This window comes from Oncorhynchus kisutch, linkage group LG8 (genome assembly GCF_002021735.2).
Source record: "Oncorhynchus kisutch isolate 150728-3 linkage group LG8, Okis_V2, whole genome shotgun sequence".
NCBI classification, from domain to species: Eukaryota; Metazoa; Chordata; class Actinopteri; order Salmoniformes; family Salmonidae; genus Oncorhynchus; species Oncorhynchus kisutch.
Window position 1 is genome coordinate 22327722 of NC_034181.2, and position 27190 is coordinate 22354911.

General features: G+C 44.1%; 1 protein-coding gene across 23 annotated transcripts in view; it reads right to left on the minus strand.

Moving 5' to 3' along the window:
• Positions 1–27190, minus strand: part of arvcfb (ARVCF delta catenin family member b) — a 364251-nt gene that overhangs the window by 206540 nt on the left and 130521 nt on the right. For 19 of the 23 annotated variants that reach the window (XR_004210758.1, XM_031829809.1, XM_031829811.1 and 16 more), the window contains exons 3-4: positions 15771–15880; positions 4726–4995 (exon numbers count right to left, since the gene is read on the minus strand). Coding sequence is in view for 18 of the 23 variants with exons in the window: in XM_031829809.1 (XP_031685669.1) it covers positions 4726–4950 (225 nt within the window). In the remaining 5 variants the exon portion in view is untranslated. The remainder of the gene's footprint in view (positions 1–4725; positions 4996–15770; positions 15881–27190) is intronic. The other 4 variants (XM_031829822.1, XM_031829839.1, XM_031829833.1 and 1 more) reach the window with 1 other exon arrangement.

Genomic DNA, 27190 nt, shown 5'->3' on the forward strand with positions numbered 1-27190 from the left:
AGTCGGATGCCTTCCTCATCCTTCATACAACAGAGTCGGATGCCTTCCTCATCCTTCATACAACAGAGTCGGATGCCTTCCTCATCCTTCATACAACAGAGAGTCAGATGCCTTCCTCTCTCTTCATACAAATGAGAGTTGGATGCCTTCCTCATCATTCATATAACAGAGAGTCAGATGCCTTCCTCATCCTTCATACAGAGTCGGATGCCTTCCTCATCCTTCATACAACAGAGAGTCGGATGCCTTCTTCATCCTTCATACAACAGAGAGTCGGATGCCTTCCTCATCCTTCATACAACAGAGAGTCGGATGCCTTCCTCATCCTTCATACAACAGAGAGTCGGATGCCTTCCTCATCCTTCATACAACAGAGAGTCGGATGCCTTCCTCATCCTTCATACAACAGAGAGTCGGATGCCTTCCTCATCCTTCATACAACAGAGAGTCAGATGCCTTCCTCATCGTTCATACAACAGAGAGTCGGTTGCCTTCCTCATCCTTCATACAAGAGAGCTGGATGCCTTCCTCATCCTTCATACAACAGAGAGTCGGATGCCTTCCTCATCCTTCATACAACAGAGAGTCGGATGCTTTCCTCATCCTTCATACAACAGTGTCGGATGCCTTCCTCATCCTTCATATAACAGAGCTGGATGCCTTCCTCATCCTTCATACAACAGAGAGTCGGATGCCTTCCTCATCCTTCATACAACAGAGAGTCGGATGCTTTCCTCATCCTTCATACAACAGTGTCGGATGCCTTCCTCATCCTTCATACAACAGAGTCGGATGCCTTCCTCATCCTTCATACAACAGAGTCGGATGCCTTCCTCATCCTTCATACAACAGAGTCGGATGCCTTCCTCATCCTTCATACAACAGAGAGTCAGATGCCTTCCTCATCATTCATATAACAGAGAGTCAGATGCCTTCCTCATCCTTCATACAGAGTCGGATGCCTTCCTCATCCTTCATACAACAGAGAGTCGGATGCCTTCTTCATCCTTCATACAACAGAGAGTCGGATGCCTTCCTCATCCTTCATACAACAGAGAGTCGGATGCCTTCCTCATCCTTCATACAACAGAGAGTCGGATGCCTTCCTCATCCTTCATACAACAGAGAGTCAGATGCCTTCCTCTCCCTTCATACAAATGAGAGTTGGATGCCTTCCTCATCCTTCATATAACAGAGAGTCAGATGCCTTCCTCATCCTTCATACAGAGTCGGATGCCTTCCTCATCCTTCATACAACAGAGAGTCGGATGCCTTCTTCATCCTTCATACAACAGAGAGTCGGATGCCTTCCTCATCCTTCATACAACAGAGAGTCGGATGCCTTCCTCATCCTTCATACAACAGAGAGTCGGATGCCTTCCTCATCCTTCATACAACAGAGAGTCAGATGCCTTCCTCTCCCTTCATACAAATGAGAGTTGGATGCCTTCCTCATCCTTCATATAACAGAGAGTCAGATGCCTTCCTCATCCTTCATACAGAGTCGGATGCCTTCCTCATCCTTCATACAACAGAGAGTCGGATGCCTTCTTCATCCTTCATACAACAGAGAGTCGGATGCCTTCCTCATCCTTCATACAACAGAGAGTCGGATGCCTTCCTCATCCTTCATACAACAGAGATCCGGGTGCGTTCCTCCATCCTCATCCCTCATATACAGGGCCTTCAGAACGTATTCACACACCCGGACTTCTTTCACATTTTGTTGTGTTTCAGCCTGAATTCAAAATTGATTCAATTGATATTTTTTGTCACTGGCAAACACAAAATACCCCATAATGTCAAAGTTGAATTATGTTTTTCGAAATTTTAACAAATAAAAAATGAAAAGCTGAAATGTCTGGAGTCAATAAGTATTCAACCCCTTTGTTATGGCAAGCCTGAATAAGTTCAGGAGTGAAACTGTGTAACGTTGTGCGCTGAAAGTCGGGGAATGTTCAGGGAATGAGTGTTTTAATGAAAAAACACAACATAATACAAAACAAGAAACATGAACAACGCACAGACATTAAACTGAAACAGAAACCATAACGCCTGGGGAAGGAACCAAAGGGAAAGACATAAATAGGACAGGTAATCAAGGAGGTGATGGAGTCCAGGTGAGTGTCATATTGGGCTAATGCGCATAACGATGGTGACAGGTGTGCGCCTTAACGAGCAGCCTGGTGACCTAGAGGCCGGAGAGGGAGCACACGTGACAGACTGTCACATAATAAGTTGCATGGATAATAATAGTGTTTAATGACTACCTCATCTGTACCCCACACATACAGATAATTGTAAGGTTCCTCAGTCAAGCAGGGATTTCAAACACAGATTCAACCACAAAGACCAGGGAGGTTTCCCAATGCCTGACAAAGAAGGGCACCTATTGGTAGATGGGTAAAACATTTAAAAGCAGACATTGAATATCCCTTTGGGCATGGTGAAGTTATTAATTACACTTTGGATGGTGTATCAATACACCCAGTCACTACAAAGATACAGGCGTCCTTCCTAACTCAGTTGCCGGACAGGAAGGAAGCAGCTCAGGGATTTCACTATGAGGCCAATGGTGACTTTAAAACAGTTAGAGTTTAATGGCTGTGATAGGAGAACAATGTTGTTGATCCATCCTCAGTTTAGCTACTCCACAATACTAACCTAAATGACAGAGTGAAAAGAAGGAAGCCTATAGAGCATACAAATACAAATATTCCAAATCATGCATCCTGTTTCAGTAAGGCACTAAAGGAATACTGCAATTCACTTTTTGTTCTGAATACAAAGTGTTATGTTTGGGGCAAATCCAATACAACACATTACTTAGTACCACTCTCCATATTTTAAAGCATAGTGGTGGCTGCATCATGTTATGGGTATGCTTGTAATTGTTAAGCACTGTGAAGTTTTTCATGATAAAACAAATGGAATGGAGCTAAGCACAGGCAAAATCCTAGAGAAAACCGGGCTCAGTCTGCTTTCCTGCAGACACTCGGAGATGAATTCACCATTCAGCAGGACAATTACCTAAAACGCAAGACCAAATCTACACTGGAGTTGCTTACCAAGAAGACCGTGAATGTTCCTGAGTGGCTGAATTACAGTTTTGACTTAAATCTGCTTGAAAATCTATGGCAAGATGTGAAAATGGTTGCCTAGTTTGAAGAATTATGAAAAGAATAACGGGCAAATATTGTAAAATCCAGATGTGCAAAGCTCTTAGATACTTACCCAGAAAGACTCACAGCTGTAATCGCTGCAAAAGGTGATTCTAAACATGTATTAACTCAGGGGTGAGAATACTTATGTAAATTAGATATTGCTGTATTTGATTTTCAATAAATTTGCAAAAACATGTTTTCACTTTGTCATTATGGGGTATTGTCTGTAGATGGGTGAGAGAAAAAAAGCTATTTAATCCATTTTCTGTAACACAACAAAATGTAGAATAAGTCAAGGGGTATGAATACTTTCTGGAGGCACCCTTGAATGAGTAGGTGTCTCCAAACTTTTGACTGGTACTGTATAATAAACAATCTCATGATGTAATAGTAGGCTCCTTCCACGGTGCAGCCAGCCACGTTGCGTGTGGCCTGTGTGTTTCGGGCCGTTCCGCCCAATTGACCCCCCGATGCAGGGAGACGGGTGACGGGCCACTGCCGTTCACCTTGGAGCCACAACAGTGAGCCAGCTGTGAGTGATAACCACGCAGTGATCCTCCTGTAAAATAGCAGGCTAATTCACTGGCTGTCGTGTTAAGCAGCTCTCGGTAAATCATTCACAATTTACGAGTATGAGAGGGCATCAACAAGTCAGGGACTTGGTTCATCAAAGCCTGAGGCAAGGGGGAGAAAAGGCAGGCTTACTCAGCTGGGAAGCCACATACTGCCACTAAATTATACATTTTTGTGGCTAAACAGGCAACGAGCCACAGAAATGAACGTTGGCACAATCTGTGAACAAGCAAAGCATTTTGGGTTAAACATTATAAAAGCAGTGCATGCAGGGAAATGCCCACCAGCAAGAGTCAGGAGTTTGCTCTGTACTGTAAATCTGCATTGCCCAAACAAGAGCCAAAAGGTTATTGTACCCCAGCCAGGGAAGTCACTACAGCTCCACTCCAAGGCCCCAACCAGGACCCAAATGTCCTTCAACCAAGGATAGTCACCAGCACTACAAGCCCAGGCCCAATCAAGACACAAATGTCCTTCAACCTCAGCCAGAGAAGTCACTACAGCTCCACTCCCAGCCACCAGCCAGGACCCAAATATCCTTCAGTCACGGGCAGAGCTGGCTGAACAGACACAATCCAATTAGCAGTAAGACCATAAGACACTGGTAAAGTTCTGCAAGGCCTGGTGCCCCAAGTGGGTGGAGATTTCACTTAAGGTCCGGGCCATGGTAAACTAACTTGACGTTATCAAAATACACTGTGTGGAAGGAAACGGGGATGAATTGGGTTGTTTGTAGGTGAGAGGAGATAAAAAGAGTGGAATATCAACCTCCCCCTTAAAGAGGATGCGTCACCACACCCCACCACATTGTAATGTTTACATCCCCATCCAAGCAGCACAACAGATCAGAAATAATACAGGGGTTGGATCAGCCACCAGACGCCCAGGAGAATGAGAGATGATGACAAAGAGATGATGCAATGAGTCAAATACACAAATGGAGGGGGACTGGATAGTCAGATCAAGCAGGCGTGCTGGCTTGATTTACCTGCATCACCACCTGCTGCCAGGCCAGGGGTTGGCTGTTGGGTGGCAGGTTAGCGCTAGGCCCAGTCCCTCCCAACCTGTCGGGGGGTACATTGGAACGCTCCAGCTGCAGGGAGACGTTGCGTCGCTCCTCCTCCAGGGCCCGGGTCAGACGCTCGAAGCGTGCCTCCTGCTCTTTCACCGAGGCCAGGATACTGGCGGCCGAGCGCACGTCATAATCCTCCATGGCCCAATGGTATGAGTCAAAGGGGTTGGGTTGGACTGAGCTGAGCTTCGGTAGGGCAGTGGTCAGAGAACAGGGGGGGGGTGGAGAGAGGGAAGGGACACCAGGTCATTACAGACACTCAACCAGTCTGACATGGTTGGCTTGATAACTGTATTCTACTAAACATGAAGATTCCCATTGGTAGAAGGAAAAAACACTGAAAACAATTGTATTGTGAGACCTCAGCTACAGGAAATATGAGCAGGATATGTTCCACGTACAAGGTTCCACATAGATGAGCCTTGCACACAATTACACCCCAACAATAGTCTCTCACACTCTTTTACATAGACATTTGGTGGTGGTTCAGGATGAGGTGAGTTTCCTTCAAAAACGCCATGTCACCTGTTGCTATCAATGCAAATGCTGATTTGCAGTACATGCACATACACACCGAGATCCACAGTACATTACCACAGGCATACATAACCAAGATGTCCCATCATGAGCTTCAGGAAGCAGATGCAAAATGGTGTGTATCCTACGTCACTATCAAACACTTGTATCCATAACGGATGGTGGAATGACATCAAGGGGGTTGATCACACAATAACAATTGTAAGTAACTACAGTCATACACACAGGGTGTTATGAATACACACCTAGTAGATTAGTAGACAGAGGAGTTAGATAACAGGCGTCCCACTCTCTACCAATAGTAAAATGAGTGGAAGAGCCTGATGGCTGGAAAGACAAAAAGCTCGAAAAGGAGGGAAGGTAATAAAAGATGAGATCAGACAGGGGTTAAACCAGAAATGACAGCATTGATTTCAAGGCCCAGAAAATCAAGTGGGGAAAAAGAGCGATCACTGAGGGACAACAAAAACATACCACACAGTCAACAACACAGACACTGTTACATCTGAAACCACACAAAGAGATAAAGAGAGAGTTAGCCTGGCAAGAGATGCAGATGTGTTGATTGGAGTCCTGAGCAGGTTGGACTGCAGTGTGTGAGTATGTATGTCTGTAACCAGAATGAGAGGTAGAGACACAGAGAGAGACAGAGGGAGAGATACGGAGACGGAGAGACAGAGGGAGAGAGGGAGAGAGACAGAGAAACAGACAGAGAAACAGACAGACAGAGAGAGCGAGACAGAGAGAGAGAGCGAGACAGAGAGAGAGAGCGAGACAGAGAGAGAGAGCGAGAGAGCGAGACAGCGAGAAAGACAGAGAGAGAGAGAGAGAGACAGAGAAACAGACAGAGACAGAGAGAGCGAGACAGAGAGAGAGAGCGAGACAGAGAGAGAGAGAGCGAGACAGAGCGAGAGAGCGAGACAGAGCGAGAGAGCGAGACAGAGCGAGAGAGCGAGACAGCGAGAGAGAGAGAGCGAGACAGAGAAACAGACAGAGACAGAGAGAGCGAGACAGAGAGAGACAGAGAGAGAGAGCGAGACAGAGAGAGACAGAGAGAGAGAGCGAGACAGAGAGAGAGAGCGAGACAGAGAGCGAGACAGAGAGAGAGAGCGAGACAGAGAGAGAGAGAGCGAGAAAGACAGAGAGAGAGCGAGAAAGACAGAGAGAGAGAGAGAGAGACAGAGAAACAGACAGAGACAGAGAGAGCGAGACAGAGCGAGAGAGACAGAGAGAGAGAGGTAGATAGAGACCCACATTCCCTTTGAAGAACACAATCCCCCTTTGATGTTTGTTTCTGGCTCATCATTTATTTATCCAAAATGGAGATTGGTCTGACAACACTGTCATAGCAAAGCAGTGTGGAGGAGCCCACGTCATTTGAGGTTGAGCTCCATGCTGGTGACGGGTCAGGGAGTGGTGAGTTGGGATGAGGGGTGTGGTAGTACTGGTGGTTGAGAGGCCTTTCTCATGTTTGTTTTCCCTCTCCACACAGACAGCCATAAGAGGCTATGGCTACAAACACACAGTCTAGCTGTATTAAGCTGTATTCCTATTCAAGAGTTCTGTCAAAAGGGGGCGGGGGGTTTACTGGATATTTTTTCCACAGCTTTCATCATCAAAACAGTGGGCTGGCGCCCCCCCCCCCCATCTTTGTGGGCTTTACTACTTCAAAACATCAAAATAAATGTTTCAATCCAACCAAGTCATTAGTTTAGCAATAATATAACTATCACTCGTACACACAAACTCTCATACACACACGCATACATTGTCTCAGGATGGTAAGTTGGTGGTTGAAGATATCCCTCTTATATCCTTCCTGTTTGGCCCTGTCCAGGGGTGTCCTCGGATGGGGCCACAGTGTCTCCTGACCCCTCCTGTCTCAGCCTCCAGTATTTATGCTGCAGTAGTTTATGTGTCGGGGGGCTAGGGTCAGTTTGTTATATCTGGAGTACTTCTCCTGTCCTATTCGGTGTCCTGTGTGAATTTAAGTGTGCTCTATCTAATTATCTCTTTCTTTCTCGCTCTCGGAGGACCTGAGCCCTAGCCATGTTCTGTTATAATCTCCACCCGGCACAGCCAGAAGAGGACTGGCCACCCCACATAGCCTGGTTCCTCTCTAGGTTTCTTCCTAGGTTTTGGCCTTTCTAGGGAGTTTTTCCTAGCCACCGTGCTTCTACACCTGCATTGATTGCTGTTTGGGGTTTTAGGCGGGGTTTCTGTACAGCACTTTGAGATATCAGCTGATGTACGAAGGGCTTTATAAATACATTTGATTTGATCGTGGTCTATGATAATACTATAATAGGGTGATTCTTCATGAAACTATTAAAACAAGCCCACGATTTAGGATTTTCACAAGATTTTATCCATATATAAAAGTCTCTTTTGGAGGAAGGATTATTGACAAATATTTGACATTTGTATCTTAAAGCATAAATGAGAAATCATGAATTGAAGTTTTTAGAAATATTTGTGCCATTTTGACCATTCCAGGCCCCCTTTATAACATGAATGTTTTAACTGTAGGTGGTATAAAACAAAAGCTGGTGTCGTATGAGGCTTTACCGTTTTCTCTGATATATGAGTTGTATTTTGAGTTCAATAACACTTCTTTCATTCATCAATATATAAAAAACATATACATGAAATACGGGGCGGCAGGTAGCCTAGTGGTTAGAGCATTGGACTAGTAACTCAAAAGTTGCAAGATCAAATCCTGAGCTGACAAGGTAAAAATCTGTCATTCTGCCTCTGAACAAGGCAGTTAACTCACTGTTCCTACCATTTTCACATTCATTCTGTTGGTAATATTTACAATTTGTCAAAGGTGTCACGAATTGAATTGAGACTCGGTTTTGTAAAGTTTATCACTAATTTTGTGGCCTAGAGTCTCCGTGGATTACGTTCCAAGCAAACAGAGACAGTAGCCGCAGCACTTGCAAAGGGCGACAATTTCCGAATATAACAGGCTGTTACTACAATTTCCGAATATAACAGGCTGTTAAATACAATTTCAGGTAAAAAGGAAAAAACAGAAGACAAAAAAAAAGAAAAATTTGTACCGTGAGTCAACAAGACATTTGTGTTTACACTGCCTTGCTTAGAAGGGGGAAACTGTCGGGTGAGACGTGACAAGTTTACATTGCTATACATGTGTAGCCGAGGGTATTTTGCAAAAAGTCTAGTAAGTGTGAAGACCCTCTAAGAGTTTCCACAGCAGATGTTTGCTAATGGTCTGGGGCTGAGGGAAGTGGGTGAGGAGAGCACACGAAGGAAAACGCATGTTCAACCCAATCCACCAATAACCACCACCCCTCTTTACTACACTAAAGTACATGGTAGAACAGCCCTCAAAACACACTGGGAGGCCAAGCGTTTTGTGGTGACGATATTATTGGAGAGACGGGTTAAATCACTTTCTATAATATTAAAAGCTAAATTAAACATTTAAATGTCATTAACCTAATTCCACAAAAAGATGTGGTAAATTTGACAGCTCTAGAGGTGTAAAAACAAATATTAAATTCAGTGTATATTTTATTCTACCACAGAGCGAATACAGAATGCAGCAACTTGCTCTGAGGCTGACTCCTGAGTCCCAGTTATTCTGGTGTGTGGCTTTTACTCAAGTATAAATGTGTTTCAGCACAAACCCTTGGGCCTGCACGGTGCTAAAAATAGCTGGGTAATAAATGTATTCTCACGCCATATGGCCACAATTCCAGCATGGTGGTAGTTCTGAGGGGACATGAGAGGCAGCAGCTAGTCAGTTGCTGCCTCCAAAGACCCCCCTGCCCCTCCACAGAAAAACTCAGCTATAAATCGTTACCACCACATTGGTCAGGTCTTTTGGAACCATTGTGACTGTGACCACACAATATAAGACATCTCCTCATTTTACTTTTGGAATAGGTGTAGGTCATTATCAATAAAACATCACAATAAGGTGCAGAGCGTTTGATTTGCCTGGAAAAAGCAGGAGCTGAGACACAAACCACTGGTTGACTCGAACAAACAAGACGACCTGGCAACAGACAAACAGAGTGCACAGGTATAAGTACACAGGGGATAATGGGGAAGATGGGCGACATCTGGAGGGGGGGTGGAGACAATCACAAAGACAGGTGAAACAGATCAGGGTGTGACAGTGTTAAGTAAAAAATTGATAATAATTAGAGAGCAGCAGTAAAATAACAGTAGCAAGACTATATAAATAGAGTACCGGTACAACAGAGTCAATGTGCGGGGTCACCTGTAATTGAGGTAATATGTACATGTAGGTAGAGTTAAAGTGACTATGAATACATAATAAACAGAGAGTAGCAACAGCGTAAAATTAAAATGCTAATATTCTGGGTAGCCATTTGAAGCAGTTAAGAAGACCTATGGACCTAGACTTGGCACTCTGGTACCGCTTGACAATTTTTAGGGCCTTCCTCTGACACTGCCTTGTATGGCAGGAAGCTTGGCCCCAGCGATGTACTGGGCTGTACGCACTACCCTCTGTAGTGCCTTGCGGTCGGAGGCCGATCAGTTGCCATACCAGGCCATGATGCAACCAGTTGCATCATTTAAATTCTTAAAAATCCCTGATTCTTCGTCCTCCCTCCCCCAATCACTTTACAGAAAATCCCCCCTTCCCCATTCTGAATTATGTCTTGCTGCGGCCCGCTGCCTCTTGCTTGTTCTTTCCAAAAGCTCTCGATGATGCAGCTGTAGAACTTTTTGAGGATCTGAGGACCCATGCCAAATCTTTTCAGTCTCCTGAGGGGGAATAGGCTTTGTCGTTTCCTCTTCACAACTGTCTTGGTGTATTTGGACCATGATAGTTTGATGGTGATGTGGACACCAATGAACTTGAAGCTCTCAACCCTTACAGCCCCGTCGATTAGAATGGGGGCGTGCTCAGTCCTCCTTTTCCTGTAGTCCACAATTATCTCCTTTGTCTTGATCACATTGAGGGAGAGGCTGTTATCCTTGTACCACACGGTCAGGTCTCTGACCTCCTCCCTATAGGCTGTCTCATCGTTGTCGGTGATCAGGCCCTACCATTGCTGTCGTGCCTGGCCGTGCAGTCATGAGTGAACAGCCTTACCAACTGACAACTTTACCTGGACAAGGACTTGCCGATGTCAAGCTCTTTCCAAAAGCCAAATCTCTGATAAAGCAAGCTAAATGACACATGCTTAGCTAGCTACATGCCAAATGGATAGGATACCCTCACGTATCTGAAAATACAAGATCAATTGATGTTAACTGATCATGAAAAGTATGCAGTTACATGCTGTATAGCTGATGATAGAGCTAAATGTGGAATAATCTGAAATGTGCAGTTCAGACTACGCTCTTCAAGAGGTGACGATATTAAAACCAAATTGTTATAAAATGTATTTAACAATCCCTTGAAAACAGTATGTAGTTGTCAATGGTTTTGGCGGAGCTGGGGATCTTCCTGCCCCAAAGCAGCCAAATCCAATGCTCTGCACTGTATTGTCCCGTTATATTGATCACGACCTATACAACTCTAAAATGTAAAGGCAATGGCAATACAAGGGCTCTTGTCAATTCAGCATACATCATTATGAGTCCCTTCACTGTTTAGTGTTCAGCGTTGGGCATTCAAATGCACCTATAGCCACCCACATCCTCCCTAACACCCCCTTGAGAGTATAGGACGAACATGTTAAGCTAATTCCTGCTACTGATTTGTGAGCCTTAGCCCAACCTCCTGAAGTGTCATAAACCAAGGTTGGATTAGTATTGGTTTGCTTCATTAGCCTCCTCCAAAAGAGCTTTGAATGCTACATTAAGACGTTTCCAGTGCAAATTAATTAAGCCCCACTCAACCAGGAACAAAGAGAGAGCCTGGCTTTATATTACATTATAAAGGCACCCCCAAACCTAGACGTGGGATGGGCTGAGTGGGAAGGGGGTGTAGGGGAATCGGTGTAGGGGGGTGTATGGGTAATGGGGGGAGGGCGACGAGGGTAATTGAGTGAGACCATCAGTGCCCGGTATCCATCCAGAGACACTCACCTGATTAGGGAAATTTCTAACCTATGCACTTTTAGCTCTGACTTCCAATTCTTCCCTTCTAGTGCCCATAATTGCAGCATAATTCCTTGTCTAAAACCATATGATGCCCTTATGATAAGGGAGGTCTCAATGGCACAAAGGGCTACTTAAAAACACCTGCTCCTTTGTATGTGTGTGTGTGTGTGTGTGTGTGTGTGTGTGTGTGTGTGTGTGTGTGTGTGTGTGTGTGTTGGGGGCCAGCCTGCCCCTCAGCCCACCTGAGCTCTCTGATGGATAATACATTTGAACAATTAGATGCCAAATTGGAGACATTAAGGGGGCATCGCTCAGATTTAAACAAGCAGTGATTTCCAGGCCCTTAGTCCTAATTCCAAATGGAACCCTCTTCCCTTTGAAGTGCACTACTTTTGACCAGGGCCCATAGGGCTCTGGTAAAAGTAGGGCACTATACAGGGAATAGGGTGCCATTTGGGACGTAGCCCTTACTGATATTTCTTCAGACTGTTCAAAATGTCAAAGCCTTTACGTGGGAATGACTGACAGTCTAGTAGTGATTCATCAAAATGTCAGAAATTCAGTTTAGGCTTCAGGAACACTTTGGAGTCTTACAGTCTTTTAGTACGTTGAATGGCTAGAAAATTGCTGGAATTATTCCCAAACATGAAGAAGAAAACGTTACTCATTTTAATGGCATGGTGGTTTGATATCAAACACAACACTCAAGTCATAATGTAAAATTGTCGAGTTCTTCAACATTTTGTCTGAAGAAAAACTGAGAAAGCATGAGAAGACAAAATAACAGGGATGGACGGTAATGTTTTCATCTCAGACTCAAGAAGAAAATCTAAGTCTTTAATTATCATCGTCCACGGGAACACATCTCAAGAGAAAAAGAAGATGGAGGAGAGAGAAGAGTGCTTCATTATTAGTATTGCGTTGCACAACTTTCTGTCAGAGTGAGAATGAAGGAGGGCTAGGAGAGCATTAGACATGAATAGGTATTGGCTCTGGCAATACAGCAGCAGCAGCAGCTACCAGGAACACATTGTCACTTCTAATACATACCTAATATTCTAAACGGCATCAAAGGTGTGACGGTACTAACACAAGCCTGCCAGCTTGTTTTAAATAGCTAGGTAACAAAAGAACAGGTAATCTCGCTCATCTTTGAAGATTTACTCTTTCATCGAACCAAAACCACACCGTCACCCACCCCATCCTCAGTATCCTCACTGTCCTCTATCGAACATTAAAGTGAATGTTAATCCACTGTAGGATAAGCAAGGCTTAGAGAGGAGCGTGCTGATTAGTTTCAAAAATGAAGAAGAGAATAAGCCCTTGTTTACCACCAATTTTCTTCTACCTTTTTCTTTGAAGCTCTTCTCTGTGTGGAAACTCAGAACAAGGCAGTCACACATGGACATTTAGACTTACAGTGAGGGAAAAAAGAATTTGATCCCCTGTTGATTTTGTACGTTTGCCCACTGACAAAGAAATGATCCGTCTATAATTTTAATGGTAGGTTTATTTGAACAGTGAGAGACAGAATAACAACAAGAAAAAAAAAAAAATGCATGTCAAAAATGTTATAAATTGATTTGCATTTTAATGAGGGAAATAAGTATTTGACCCCCTCTGCAAAACATGACTTAGTACTTGGTGGCAAATCACAAAGGTCAGACGTTTCTTGTAGTTGGCCACCAGGTTTGCCCACTCCTCTTTGCAGATCTTCTCCAAGTCATTAAGGTTTCGAGGCTGACGTTTGGGACCTCGAACCTTCGGCTCCCTTCACAGATTTGCTATGGGATTAAGGTCTGGAGACTGGCTAGGCCACTCCAGGACCTTAATGTGCTTCATCTTGAGCCACTCCTTTGTTGCCTTGGCCGTGTGTTTTGGGTCATTGTCATACTGGAATACCCATCCACGAGCCATTTTCAATGCCCTGGCTGAGGGAAGGAGGTTCTCACCCAAGATTTGATGGTACATGGCCCCGTCGTTCGACCCTTTGATGTGGGGAAGTTGTCCTGTCCCCTTAGCAGAAAAACACCCCCAAAGCATAATGTTTTCACCTCCATGTTTGACGGTGGGGATGGCGATCTTGAGGTCATAGGCAGCATTCATCCTCCTCCAAACATGGCGAGTTGAGTTGATGCCAAAGAGCTCCATTTTGGTCTCATCTGACCACAACACTATCACCCAGTTGTCCTCTGAATCATTCAGATGTTCATTGGCGAACTTCAGACGGGCATGTATATGTGCTCTCTTGAGCAGGGGGATCTTGTGGGCACTGCAGGATTTCAGTCCTTCAAGGCGTAGTGTGTTACCAATTGTTTTCTTGGTGACTATGGTCCCAGCTGCCTTGAGATCATTGACAAGATCCTCCTGTGTAGTTCTGGGCTGATTCCTCACCGTTCTCATGATCATTGCAACTCGACGAGGTGAGATCTTGCATGGAGCCCCAGGCTGAGGGAGATTGACAGTTATTTTGTGTTTCTTCCATTTGCAAATAATCGCACCAACTGTTGTCACCTTCTCACCAAGCTGATTGGCGATGGTCTAGTAGCCCATTCCAGCCTTGTGTAGGTCTATCTTGTCCCTGACATCCTTGGAGAGCTCTTTGCTCTTGGCCATGGTGGAGAGTTTGGAATCTGATTGATTGCTTCTGTGGACAGGTGTCTTTTATACAGGTAACAAGCTGAGATTAGGAGCACTCCTTTTAAGAGGGTGTTCCTAATCTCAGCTCGTTATCTGTATAAAAGACACCTGGGAGCCAGAAATCTTTCTGATTGAGAGGGGGTCAAATACTTATTTCCCTCATTAAAATGCAAATCAATTTATAACATTTTTGACATGCATTTTTCTGTTGTTATTCTGTCTCTCACTGTTCAAATAAACCCACCATTAAAATGATAGACTGATAATTTCTTTGTCAGTGGGCAAACGTACAAAATCAGCAGGGGATCAAATACTTTTTCCCCCTCACTGTACCAACCCAAATATGTCTCTTGGCTCATACTTCCATAGAAGGTGTGCACTCCCAGTGTTCCTCTAGTCGCTCCACATATGGAGGAGGTACAGTTAGCTCTTGTGTGTATAAAGGAAAACCTCCTACCAGTACAGTCCTATATAGTATGAATCATTTCCTTAGGGTGGTTTTTAGTTGTTCATTTTTTTTGGTAATTCTTTTGACCTCTTATGTTTGTTATGTAGTAAATATTCCAGAGTTTTTCCTGTGAAGCACATTGCGTTGCATTCCATGTCTGAAATGTGCTGTAGAAATAAAGCTGGATTTGATTTTCCCTCGGCACAGTATTGTCAGTGAGCTATATCATATTGGGCAGATGATTATGTATATGTGTTACATTATATTCAATTAGAGAGAATACACGTGATGCCAGTAATTACAGGCAAAGAGGAAAAAATCCCTTTGTCAAAGAATGATGAAAAAGGAGCACATCTTTCAAAGAAGTGCTAGATATCCACATTGCAATTACTGTCACTTAAAGAACCTAAAACCACACTACCTACTTCAAACACTCAATTACACACAGTTGAACAGGTCTTTCGAAAGTGGACCGGAACAAATGTGGCCTCCTCTGTTTTCAAACACAAGCAGTGTGAACAGAAGATAGAAAAAACACCTTTCAGTGGACAGATGTTCTTGGGCAGGTCATTTACAGATACAACCCAGTGAATTATTGAAAATGTAGCACGTCCGCTCAAGGAAAGGCTTTTAATTATCTTAACAGAGACATGCAGCAACAACAAAATGTAGTCATATCAAATACAGAAGCAAAGGTACACAGTATTCCTCAGAGCCTCTGTCAGGTAATAGACTCAAGTATGTATTGAATTGAAAATAACTAAATGCAAGGATAAAGGGAGAGAGTAAAAGACAGAGAGAGAGAGAGAGAGTAAAAGACAGAGAGAGAGAGAGAGAGAGTAAAAGACAGAGAGAGAGAGAGAGAGTAAAAGACAGAGAGAGAGTAAAAGAGAGAGAGAGTAAAAGACAGAGAGAGAGTAAAAGACAGAGAGAGAGTAAAAGACAGAGAGAGACAGAGAGAGTAAAAGACAGAGAGAGTAAAAGACACAGAGACAGAGAGAGTAAAAGACACAGAGAGAGAGAGAGAGAGAGAGAGTAAAAGACACACAGAGAGAGAGAGTAAAAGACACAGAGAGAGAGAGAGAGTAAAAGACACAGAGAGAGAGAGAGAGTAAAAGACAGAGAGAGAGAGAGAGTAAAAGACACAGAGAGAGAGAGAGAGTAAAAGACACAGAGAGAGAGAGAGAGAGAGAGAGAGAGAGAGAGAGAGAGTAAAAGACACAGAGAGAGAGAGAGAGTAAAAGACACAGAGAGAGAGGGGGGGGGGAGCTGCGGTAGCTACCTTTGATGTGTGTTGGGTCTGTCAGATGGCTGGGGAGTGGACTTGGGGCAGCTCTGTTAGAGTTGACAAGTTGCTATGATCCACGCTGGAAGATCTGCCTCATACAGCAGCTGCAGTGAAGAGAAAACAAGGACATGGGGAACGAAATAATCAACCATACCAACAGTACACCATTAAAATATTGCCTTAACATAGTACAACCACTACTGGTTCACACGCGAGCATGCACATACACACACACACCTCAGTCTGTCACTCTACTCTGCTCCCCCCCCCCCACACAACCTAATTTGTACGGTAAATGGTCCCGACCGGTCTGAAAGATTAGGGAGTCTTTTCTGGCAGTGGATATAATAACCTGACAGGACGGGAGGGCACTGCTGCTGCTGGGCAGAGAGAGTCTTTGAAGGCTTCAGCAGTGATGAAATCAGACAAGTCCTGACATCCCTTAGCACTTTCCCTCTGCAGTGGTGCAGCCAGCATGGGTTCGATTAGCTCTTGATCATGACTCAGTTCCATTACATTACACATAAGAGTCATAGGACGAAGGCGTCGTCCGTGTGGGGTAGTTTTGTTAAGAGCCCCGATGCTCAATCTGAACATTAACATGCGCTAATTGCAGAAAAGGTTTTGGAAACATGGGGACCTTATCTTTCATATCAGCGGTTAAAGGTTCAATTGATACACACCTTGTTAGGGTTAGTGTTCCCACACGGCCATATCTCCACGTTACAGCGCTTGTTTACGCAAGACAGAGGTGACCACCTGTGCTAATTAGCTATCTAGGGTGCTCCAAACACCTGTGTGTAACGGAAGATGGCTGCCAGAAACGTGTCACTGAAAAATACTGTCGGCTGCAACTGTGATAAAGCAGGTTAAAACAGTGTACCTGTAACTGTGAAAAAGCAGGTTAAAACAGTGTACCTGCAGCTGTGATAAAGCAGGTTAAAACAGTGTACCTGTAACTGTGATAAAGCAGGTTAAAACAGTGTACCTGCAGCTGTGATAAAGCAGGTTAAAACAGTGTACCTGCAACTGTGATAAAGCAGGTTAAAACAGTGTACCTGCAGCTGTGATAAAGCAGGTTAAAACAGTGTACCTGGAACTGTGATAAAGCAGGTTAAAACAGTGTACCTGCAGCTGTGATAAAGCAGGTTAAAACAGTGTACCTGGAACTGTGATAAAGCAGGTTAAAACAGTGTACAGTAAGTGTATATTTTGCATTTGTGAAATTATTTTTGATGTGATATGAAAGTAAAGGGCTTTAGGTTTCTAGAACCGTATTGCAATTGAAAATCGATTAACGTTTAGAAATGGAGCATTTGGCTGTTTTGGATACCAGAGCCAGACTACCTCTGAAAATAACATGCAAGGCTCCTGAAGAGTACACCTTAGGCTAGGGTTGGATAGACAGTCCAGCTGCTCCCTTACCTCCCTAACCTAACCTGGTCCCTGATGCTGTTAGAAAGAGAGGTTTCCACTGTGACTGAACCCATGACATCTTCAGTACAGCTAAATTCTATTTCAATTCTAACAATCAGCATTTTACAAAAGCAGCTTTTTAGACTCCAGGCCAAATAAGCTCCACCAACACTATCAGGCAGGTAAAGTTATGATCGGAGGGGCCCTGGAGTAAATCCAGAAAAAATACATCTAAGTCGACTTTCCGCCCCCATCCTTTAATTTCTCGTTGGGTTTGGGATGAGAATATCTCTGCCTCTCCAGGGAATCCTGGGTTCGAAAGATACGCTTTGAGCACCTTGGATTTCTGGGACAAACTTCAAAAGGTGAGCTAAGTGCTCACCACTCAAACACTCACACTCCTCACCACTCAACCACTCACACTCCTCACCAATCAACCACTCACACTCCTCACCACTCAAACACTCACACTCCTCACCACTCACACTCCTCACCCACTCACACTCCTCACCACTCAACCACTCACCACTCAACCCTCTCCAGTCCCAGCCCAGGTTACATTAGTTATCACACTGCTCACCACTCAACCCTCTCCAGTCACAGCCAAGGTTACATTAGTTATCACACTGCTCACCACTCAACCCTCTCCAGTCACAGCCAAGGTTACATTAGTTATCACACTGCTCACCACTCAACCACTCACACTCCTCAACCCTTTCCAGTCACAGCCCAGGTTACATTAGTTATCACACTGCTCACCACTCAACCCTCTCCAGTCCCAGCCCAGGTTACATTAGTTATCACACTGCTCACCACTCAACCACTCACACTCCTCACCACTCAACCCTCTCTACTCACAGCCCAGGTTACATTAGTTATCACACTGCTCACCACTCAACCACTCACACTCCTCACCACTCAACCCTCTCCAGTCACAGCCCAGGTTACATTAGTTATCACACTGCTCACCACTCAACCACTCACACTCCTCACCACTCAACCCTCCCCAGTCCCAGCCCAGGTTACATTAGTTATCACACTGCTCACCACTCAACCCTCTCCAGTCACAGCCCAGGTTACATTAGTTATCACACTGCTCACCACTCAACCCTCTCCAGTCACAGCCCAGGTTACAATAGTTATCACACTGCTCACCACTCAACCCTCTCCAGTCACAGCCCAGGTTACATTAGTGATCACACTGCTCACCACTCAACCCTCTCCAGTCACAGCCCAGGTTACATTAGTTATCACACTGCTCACCACTCAACCCTCTCCAGTCACAGCCCAGGTTACACTAGTTATCACACTGCTCACCACTCAACCCTCTCCAGTCACAGCCCAGGTTACATTAGTTATCACACTGCTCACCACTCAACCCTCTCCAGTCACAGCCCAGGTTACACTAGTTATCACACAGCTCACCACTCAACCCTCTCCAGTCACAGCCCAGGTTACATGAGTTATCACACTGCTCACCACTCAACCACTCACACCCCTCACCACTCAACCTTCTCCAGTCACAGCCCAGGTTACATTAGTTATCACACTGCTCACCACTCAACCACAGACAAAGATACACGATTCAGATGGTATACAGATCCCTTGTTGTAATGAATACTCATGGATAAAAAGGTGTAGATTCACACGCAGAGCGAGGCAGGTGTTAATTTCGCCTTCGCAGAAGGCAGGAATCGTGGTCACAGGCAGGCAATAGTCATACACAGGTAGGCAAACAGGCAGGTGAATCAAAACTAGGACTAAAGGCTATAACTGGTTCTCACAAACGAGCTAGGAAAAGGCTTAGTAGAGTCAAAACTAACATTACCTCACAAAGGCACAAACAGAAAGAACTGACCTAAATAAGGAGCTGATGAAACCAGGCTAGTAACAAACACAGGTGAAATCAATGAACAGAAATGAAAGACAAGGCTTTGTTGAAGAACACAACGAAACAGAACACAAGGTTGACTAAGGAAATGAATACAGAACCATATACTTAGAATCAATACTTCTCACAGTCTATCCTGTTAGCAATAAACCCACTGCCGACGTCTTTAGAACATTATGTGAATTTAACATTTTAATATGTCTTCAATTCTTTTACCTAATGTCCCTGTCTGTCCTTGACTTTCAAGTCTTTTTAACACAATGACGTAACACACCTTTTGCCACACAAGAATCTGTCCATTTATGACACACCACTACCATGACTTCTCTGTCACCCCGAACATCTCCATCCTGGCACTGCAGCTAGCTGAAGAAATCTCATGTATATTAGTGCCTGATACTGTACTGACTACTGCCTTTCAATCCATTTCAGTCCTACATTATGCAGAGCCTTGCATATTCTATCACAACTTGTCCCATCACCCCACACCATTTGGAGGAGGCCCCAGTGTAATTCTCGGATTAATAATGAATGGGATGTGGCCCAGGCTGACTGAAATGGTGTGCATCCCAAATGGCACCCTATTCCTTATATAGTGCACTACTTTCGACCAGGGCCCATGTGGCTCTAGTCAATAGTATTGCACTAAAAATGGAATAGGGTGCCATTTGGGATGCATCCCCTGTCTGAGGATGGCTTATTATCTAGCCGCTTCTCTGCAATGCAGTGTTATCTGGGAGGGGAGCTGGCAGGTAAGAGTGGCCAAGCTTGATCCTCCTCCTCTTCCCCATCTCCCTGGTATCAGAGTGATGGATGAGTAGAGAGAGGTAGTGGGGTGTGTGTGTGTTGGTGTGGGGGTGTGTGTGTGTGTCACCAGGTAGGCAGTGATGCAGAGCCCTCTGTTCAGAGAAGAGTGGCTCAATTAGAGGAGGAATAGAGAAGGAAACCCCACTTCTCTGCACCACCAGGCCTCCTAAACATCATATAAAATAGAATCTATGTCAATAAAATGGCAACTATGTAAACACACACATCTAAATGTTTATTTAAATACAACAGTGAATGTTTCTACAGTGGGCTGAGTAAACACACCAGCGTGAATAGCATGCTGCCAAGCAAATCGGACCGCATCTAATATTATCCTGTACTGTACCAAGTGGAATAGGAAGCCTCATCACGGGTTTTGTGGACCCTGAATGAGCTCACTTCATATTTATATTTCAGTCATTTAGCAGACAATCTCATCCAAAGAGCAATTAGGGTTAAGTGTCTTGCTCAAGGGCACATTTACATATTTTTCACCTAGTCAGCTCGGGGATTCGAACCAGCGACTTTTCGGTTTGTGGCCCAACGCTTTTAACCGCTAGACTACCTGCCACCCATGTTCCTCTGTGTCAATGAGTCAGGTTTGGGTCAGGTTCGGGAAAAAATGACATTCTGATTCCCCCAATTTGAGGATGCCGAGCATTCATCCAAGAGCTGACCTCTATTAGAGAGAGAGAAGAGAGAAGGACTGGGAGGTAAAAAGTCCTTGCAGCCAGGCAAGCCCATCAGAACTTAGTCTATGAGGTGGACGGAGACACAGAGACTAACTGCCGGAGAAAATATTTCCTACCAAAAAGAAGAGGCAGAGCTCTCAAAACTCTGAAGGATTGTGGCAAGGAAGAGGAAGTTGACATGACTGGGATCTTTGGCCCAGAGTGTTAGAGGACAGCAGAGGCTACATCAGAAGTAGAGATGTATCCTTCCTTCCTTCCTTGTCTCATTGAGGCAAGTTTACCACCCTGTTGTTTCCACCAATCCAGTAGCAGAAAGAGATAAATCAATGTTTCCACTCCAAGCCACTCTGTCTGAGATTGCTGCTTGATTACACCACAGCACAACTCGCCTCTCTGACACAATAATCCTCAGAGGTTCATGCACACAGAATTAATCAGGGGAGAATTATGATAACACTTGAGGCTCTATTTCTAAGGTGAAAGAGTTATAGATGTTATAACGGAGGCTCTAGTTCTAGGATGAATGAGTTCTACAAGAACACTGGAGGCTCTAGTTCTAGGGTGAATGAGTTCTACATGAACACTGGAGGCTCTAGTTCTAGGGTGAATGAGTTCTACAAGAATACTGGAGGGCTCTAGTTCTAGGATGAATGAGTTCTACAAGAACACTGGAGGATCTAGTTCTAAAGGTAGTGCCACTGTAAAGATATATAGTTCAGAAGAAAAATCTTAAAAGCTATACAATAATGCCATAAGGGAAAAACACTTGCCTCACTTTTGGTTATATTACTCTAAAAAAGTGATTTTATGATACCATCCTATTGGGGATAATATCGGTAACCCAGAACCAAATATTGCCTCCAGCCAGCTTCTGGATTTGGTTCTCCTTTGAGGACGAGCACATTTTGTACAGAAATAGGAAAAAAGGTTGAAACTTATCCCTGAAACAGACCGCAAAAGTCACAGTATAAAACCAGGAAAGAGGTCAGTGTCTTCAGAACAGCATTCATCATAACACACACTTCAAAGACAGCATAGGGAGTCTGATCACACACTGATTAGACAGCAATGGTGGAAGACTGACTGACTGCAATGTGTGTGTGTGTGTAGGCCCCCCAGGGGTGTGTGCTTAGTCCCCTCCTGTATTCCCTGTTCCAACCACAACAATGTATGACTCCAACACCATCATAGATTGCTGATGACATGATGGTGGTAGGACTGATCACCGACGGCTATGAGGCAGCCTATAGGGAGGAGGTCAGAGACACGTCAGTCTGGTGCCAGGACAACAACCTCTCCCTCAATGTCAGCTAGACAAAGGAGCTGATAGTGGACTACAGGAAACGGAGGGGCGAGCACGCCCCCATCCTCATCGATGGGGCTGTAGTGGAGCAGGTCAAGAGTTTCAAGTGCCTCAGTGTCCACATCATTAATAAATTAACATAGTCCACACACACCCACACAGTTGAGAAAGAGGGCACAACACCGCCTCTTCCCCCTCAGGAGGATGAAAAGATGGGGCATGGGCCCTCAAATCCTCAAAAGGTTCAACAGCTGCACCAATGAGCATCTTGACTGGCTGCATCGCCACTTGGTACGGCAACTGCAAGGCACCGCAAGGCCCAGTACATCACTGAGGCAAAGCTCCCTACCATCCAGGACCTATACACTAAGCGGTGTCAGGAGAAGGCTCAAAAAATTGTCAAACTCCAGCCACCCAATTCATAAACTGTTCTCTCTGCTACTGCCGCGGCAAGCGGTACCAGTGCACCAAGTCTGCAACCGACTGAACACAGCTTCTACCTCCAAGCCATAAGACTGCTAAACAAGACCAAGCATGTGACAAATACAATTTGAGTGCGTCCGTCCGTCCGTCCGTCTGTCTGCGTGCGTGCTTGTCCGACCACAGCAGGCCGGTTGTGAATTCATCCCAGCTCCTCGTTATCTTCTAGAACAGATGGATGATGAGTCTCCCTGATGGAGAAACTTAGCAAGGGGGAGTTTTAACACGCTGACAGTTTGAATAAAAGATCCCCACTGAGATTTGTGCATGACAGGGAAACCTAAATCTTGCACTCTTCAATTATGTGACACCTAGTACTGCAGCCCAGGAAGGCTTGTGCAGGGCTCTGCTCTGCTCTCATCCGAATCCATCCAGAAAGACAACGGAGGGAGGGAAACAGGACTTTATCTCAGGTGAGAATGAGAAATAGAGAGATGTGTCAACGGCAGCCAGGAGATCAAACGCTGCTGGGAGGACATTATCGTTTACAGGTCTGTGTCCCAAACGCTACCCTATCCCTTATATAGTGCACTACTTTTGTCCAGCCCTGGTCAAAAATAGTGCATTATATAAAGAATAGGCAATAGGGTGCCATTTGGGATGCATCCTAGGTCTATTCCTGGTGGTGAAGAGATGCCAAGAGTACTGGTACTGGCACGCTGTCATAACATTACATTAAAGGTGATGAGGGGGGTTCAGTCTAGGGTTGGTTTTCAGAGATGGGTTTTACAGTTCATTACACAACACTAAACATGCTTTGCGCCAATTACAGTCAAATTAAGAAGGACATATTGTTAGCATTGGCGAGCAGATATGAGCTCTGTCCGAGGGAGGAAAACAACAGATTAATTGTTGAGAATCTTAAGTCTAATCAGAGTTAATCACTGAAACAAACAAGTGAGGTCAAGGGAACTGGAGCCTGAAAGTGAAGCTAAAAGCTATAGGGCATTTTACTGCATGTGCAGAGAGTGTGTGCGTGGTGAAGGTCGTTATGACGACCACGACACAGACAATGGCATATCCTGTCATTGTTTAATTAGCCTCGGGGGAAGGGGGAGGAGTCATATCAAACAGAGATAAGGGTGTGACACACGTGTGTCTCCACCATTCTCCTTCTCATCTTAAAAATAAAATATTTTCTAGCCTACTGAGAAAGCAATTACTAATCACCATTGATCCCTTTAACAGGAGTTGAGCGATGGGTTCAAGCCAACAACTATTGAATTTCACCCCAGGGCATACAGCATCAAACTAAAAGGAACTCAGCCCAATGTAATTGGCTATCACTTTCACGCTATTTATAGAATGCTGGGTAAGTCACCATTTCCTGATCTGGGCACGGAAAGGAGAGGAAAGGTAGCTCCACTGGCATCAACAGCCATTTTCTGCAAGCCACTGGTTACCGGAGCACAAAGCAAGATGACGGCTCGTAGGAAACCATGGTGCTTTTCACAGCCCTGAATATGTATTTTTAACCACAGGCCTATGTGATTCGTTCTTCTAGTCACATGTCATTGCACTGGCAGGTTTCCTTTCAATCCCTCTATAGAAAAAAATAAAGTCCTCATCATGAGATTTCCAGACGTAAATCCAGGTAGTCTCACATTCAATTATTTGAGTTCGGAGTTTCCATTCTGTCAGAGTAATTCAGGAGCACGGAGAAATAATGGAATTCCTCATTCAAATAGGAGTTCAAAAAGAAATGGAGGCTTTAATAGAATCCATTTGACATTGTTCTCAGGTAGCTGGAGCCAGTGCACTACAGTATATAGGAAATAGTGTGTCATTTGGGACGAAGCTAAAATGACCCCATGCAGCACAGTAGGTTCTAAAAAGCATGACCTGGTAAAATACAGCCTGAAAATACATGCTGTCTGACTTTATATCAGAGCTCATTAAAACTGGCACATCGCTTGTATTGCTTTTATTCAAGGCATATTTAGGTCCTCCATTCAGTGGCTAACCAACCATTAAAAAAATAAGTATGTACAGTGTATTCAGACCCCTTGACTTTATCCACATTTTGTTACGTTACAGCCTTATTCTAAAATCAATTAAATTATATTTTTTTCTCACATCCATCTACACACAATACCCCATAGAATTTGTTGCAAATTTATTAAAAATAAAAAACAGAAATACCTTATTTACATAAGTATTCAGACCCTTTGCCATGAGACTCAAATTGAGCTCAAGTGCATCCTGTTTCCAGTGATCATCCTTGAGATGTTTCTAGAACTTGATTGGAGTCCATCTGTAATGAATTCAATTGATTGGACATGATTTGGAAAGGCACCTGTCTATATAAAGGTCCCACAGTTGCTAGTCCATGTCAGAGCTAAAACCAAGCTATGAGGTCGAAGGAATTGTCCGTAGAGCTTCGAGTGGCCTCCATCATTCTTGAATGGAAGATGTTTGAAACCAAGACTCGTCCTGGAGCTGGCTGCCCGGCCAAACTGAGCAATAGGGGGAGAAGGACCTTGGTCAGGGAGGTAACCAATAGCCCGATGGTCACTGACAGAGCTCTAGAGTTCCTCTGTGGAGATGGGAGAACCTTCCAGAAGGACAACCATCTATGCAGCACTCCACCAATCGGGGCTTTATGGTAAAGTTGCCAGACAGAAGCCACTCCTCAGTAAAAGGCACATAACAGCCTGCTTGGAGTTGATTAAAAAGGCCCCTAAATGACTCTCGGACCATTAGAAACAAGATTCTCTGGTCTGATGAAACCAAGATTGAACTCTTTCGCCTAAATGTTAAGCGTCACATCTGGAGGGAACCTGGCACCCTCCAACAAGACAATGACCCTAAGCACACAGCCAAGACAACGCAGGGACAAGTCTCTGAATGTCCTTGAGTGGCCCAGCCTGAGCCTAGACTTGAACTCAATCGAACATCTCTGGAGAGACCTGAAAACAGCTGTGCAGCGACGCTCCCCATCCAACCTGACAGAGCTTGAGACAATCTGCAGAGAAGAATGGGAGAAACTCCCCAAATACAGGTGTGCCAAGCTTGTAGCATCATAACCAAGCAGACTCGAGGCTGTAATCGTTGCCAAAGTGACGTCAACAAAGTACTGAGTAAAGGGTCTGAAAATTTGGTATTTTTTATAAATTTGCCAATATTTCTAAAAACATGTTTTTGCCTTTTCATTATGAGGTATTGTATGTAGATTGATGAGGGGGAAAAAACAATGTAATCAATTTTAGAATAAGGCTGGAACAAAATGTGGAAAAGGTCAAGGGGTCAGAATACTTTCCGTATGCACTGTATGTATGCAGGGCATTTGGAAAGTATTCAGACCCCTTGACTTTTTCCCGAAGCCACTCCTGTGTTGTCTTGGCTGTGTGCTTAGGGTCTTTATCTTGTTGGAAGGTGAACCTTCGCCCCAGTCTGAGGTCCTGAGCACTCTGGAGCAGGTTTTCATCAAGCATCTCTCTGTACTTTGCTCCGTTCATCTTTCCCTCGATCCTGACTAGTCTCCCAGTCCCCGCCACTGAAAAACATCCTCACAGCATGATTCTGCCACCATCATGCTTCACCGTAGAGATGGTGCCAGGTTTCCTCCAGACAATTCAAGGTTTGGGTAGGTTACTTTTTAAATGTAATCCGTTACAGATACTAGTTACCTGTCTAAAATTGTAATCAGTAACGTAACTTTTGGATTACCTAAACTCAACAACAAAATCGGATTACTTTCAGTTAATATTGGATAACTTCACCCGTAAAACACATAAGCAAAAAAATATGATTTTAATTTATTTTTAGGATGTTTGAACCACACACTGAATAATGCCAGCATTTATTTAGGTTGAAAAACAATTGAACAACAGGAAAACTGCAGTGTGGCATTTTTGATTTGGGTAGCATGTTACTCTGAAACCATTGCTAGCTAATTAAGTTAGCAACAACCCTGACAGGGAGCATCTTGTTATGTTGGGTTACAGAGTGCAACTAGCTTTCAAAACGTTTTTTTTTTTCTTCTTTTGATTTAGCTAGCTAGCAAGGCTATGTAGCCCAGTGAATCTCACCCAACTATCAACAACTATTTATTTTAGTTCAAATAGATTTAATTAGTAAAATTGTTAACAAATTAGCACAATAGCATATTTGCTACGATAATTTGCTCACTACATTAGCTAGCAACCGACAGAGCAACCTTAAGAGAGCAGCATACCACATAGTGTAGGAGAGTTGGCAAGCAAATTAGCAAACTAAACAGTCTAGCTAGCTCTGAAATCTTAGACCTATGCCGGAATATTTGTAACATTGTGAAGATAACCTGTCTGTCTCTAGAGACTAGCTAACTAAGCAAGCTAAGCAAGTGTTTCTTCAGGTTCAAAGTCGAGTCTCTGGATGTTGACAGCAGCTTCACCGTGGGCAAACATAGTTTGCATTGAACTGTTTCATTCCCTTTTCTTCTTTGAACACAAATTGTTCTTTGAAATGTCATCCAAAAAATGCACTGCGTTGGCGCACCATACCATTCTCTTTTGTGACCATGTGTGTTGCTCCGGCAGAAATATGGAAGGTAATTAAGAAAACAGGCAATTGTTTCATGGAAGAAAAAAAATGTATGCAAACATCCCTTCTAAATTTGAAATAATCCCACAAGTAATTATGTACATTTTCAAAAGTATCGGTAATCTGATTACATTATTTTTGCTGGTAAAATGATGGATTACTGTTACAGGTTTTTTGTACTGTAGTGTGCGGTTTTAATCCATTGTAATCCTGCCAGATATGACGCTTGGCATTCAGGCCAAAGAGAACAATCTTGGTTTCATCAGACCAGAGAATCTTGTTTCTCATGGTCTGAGAGTTC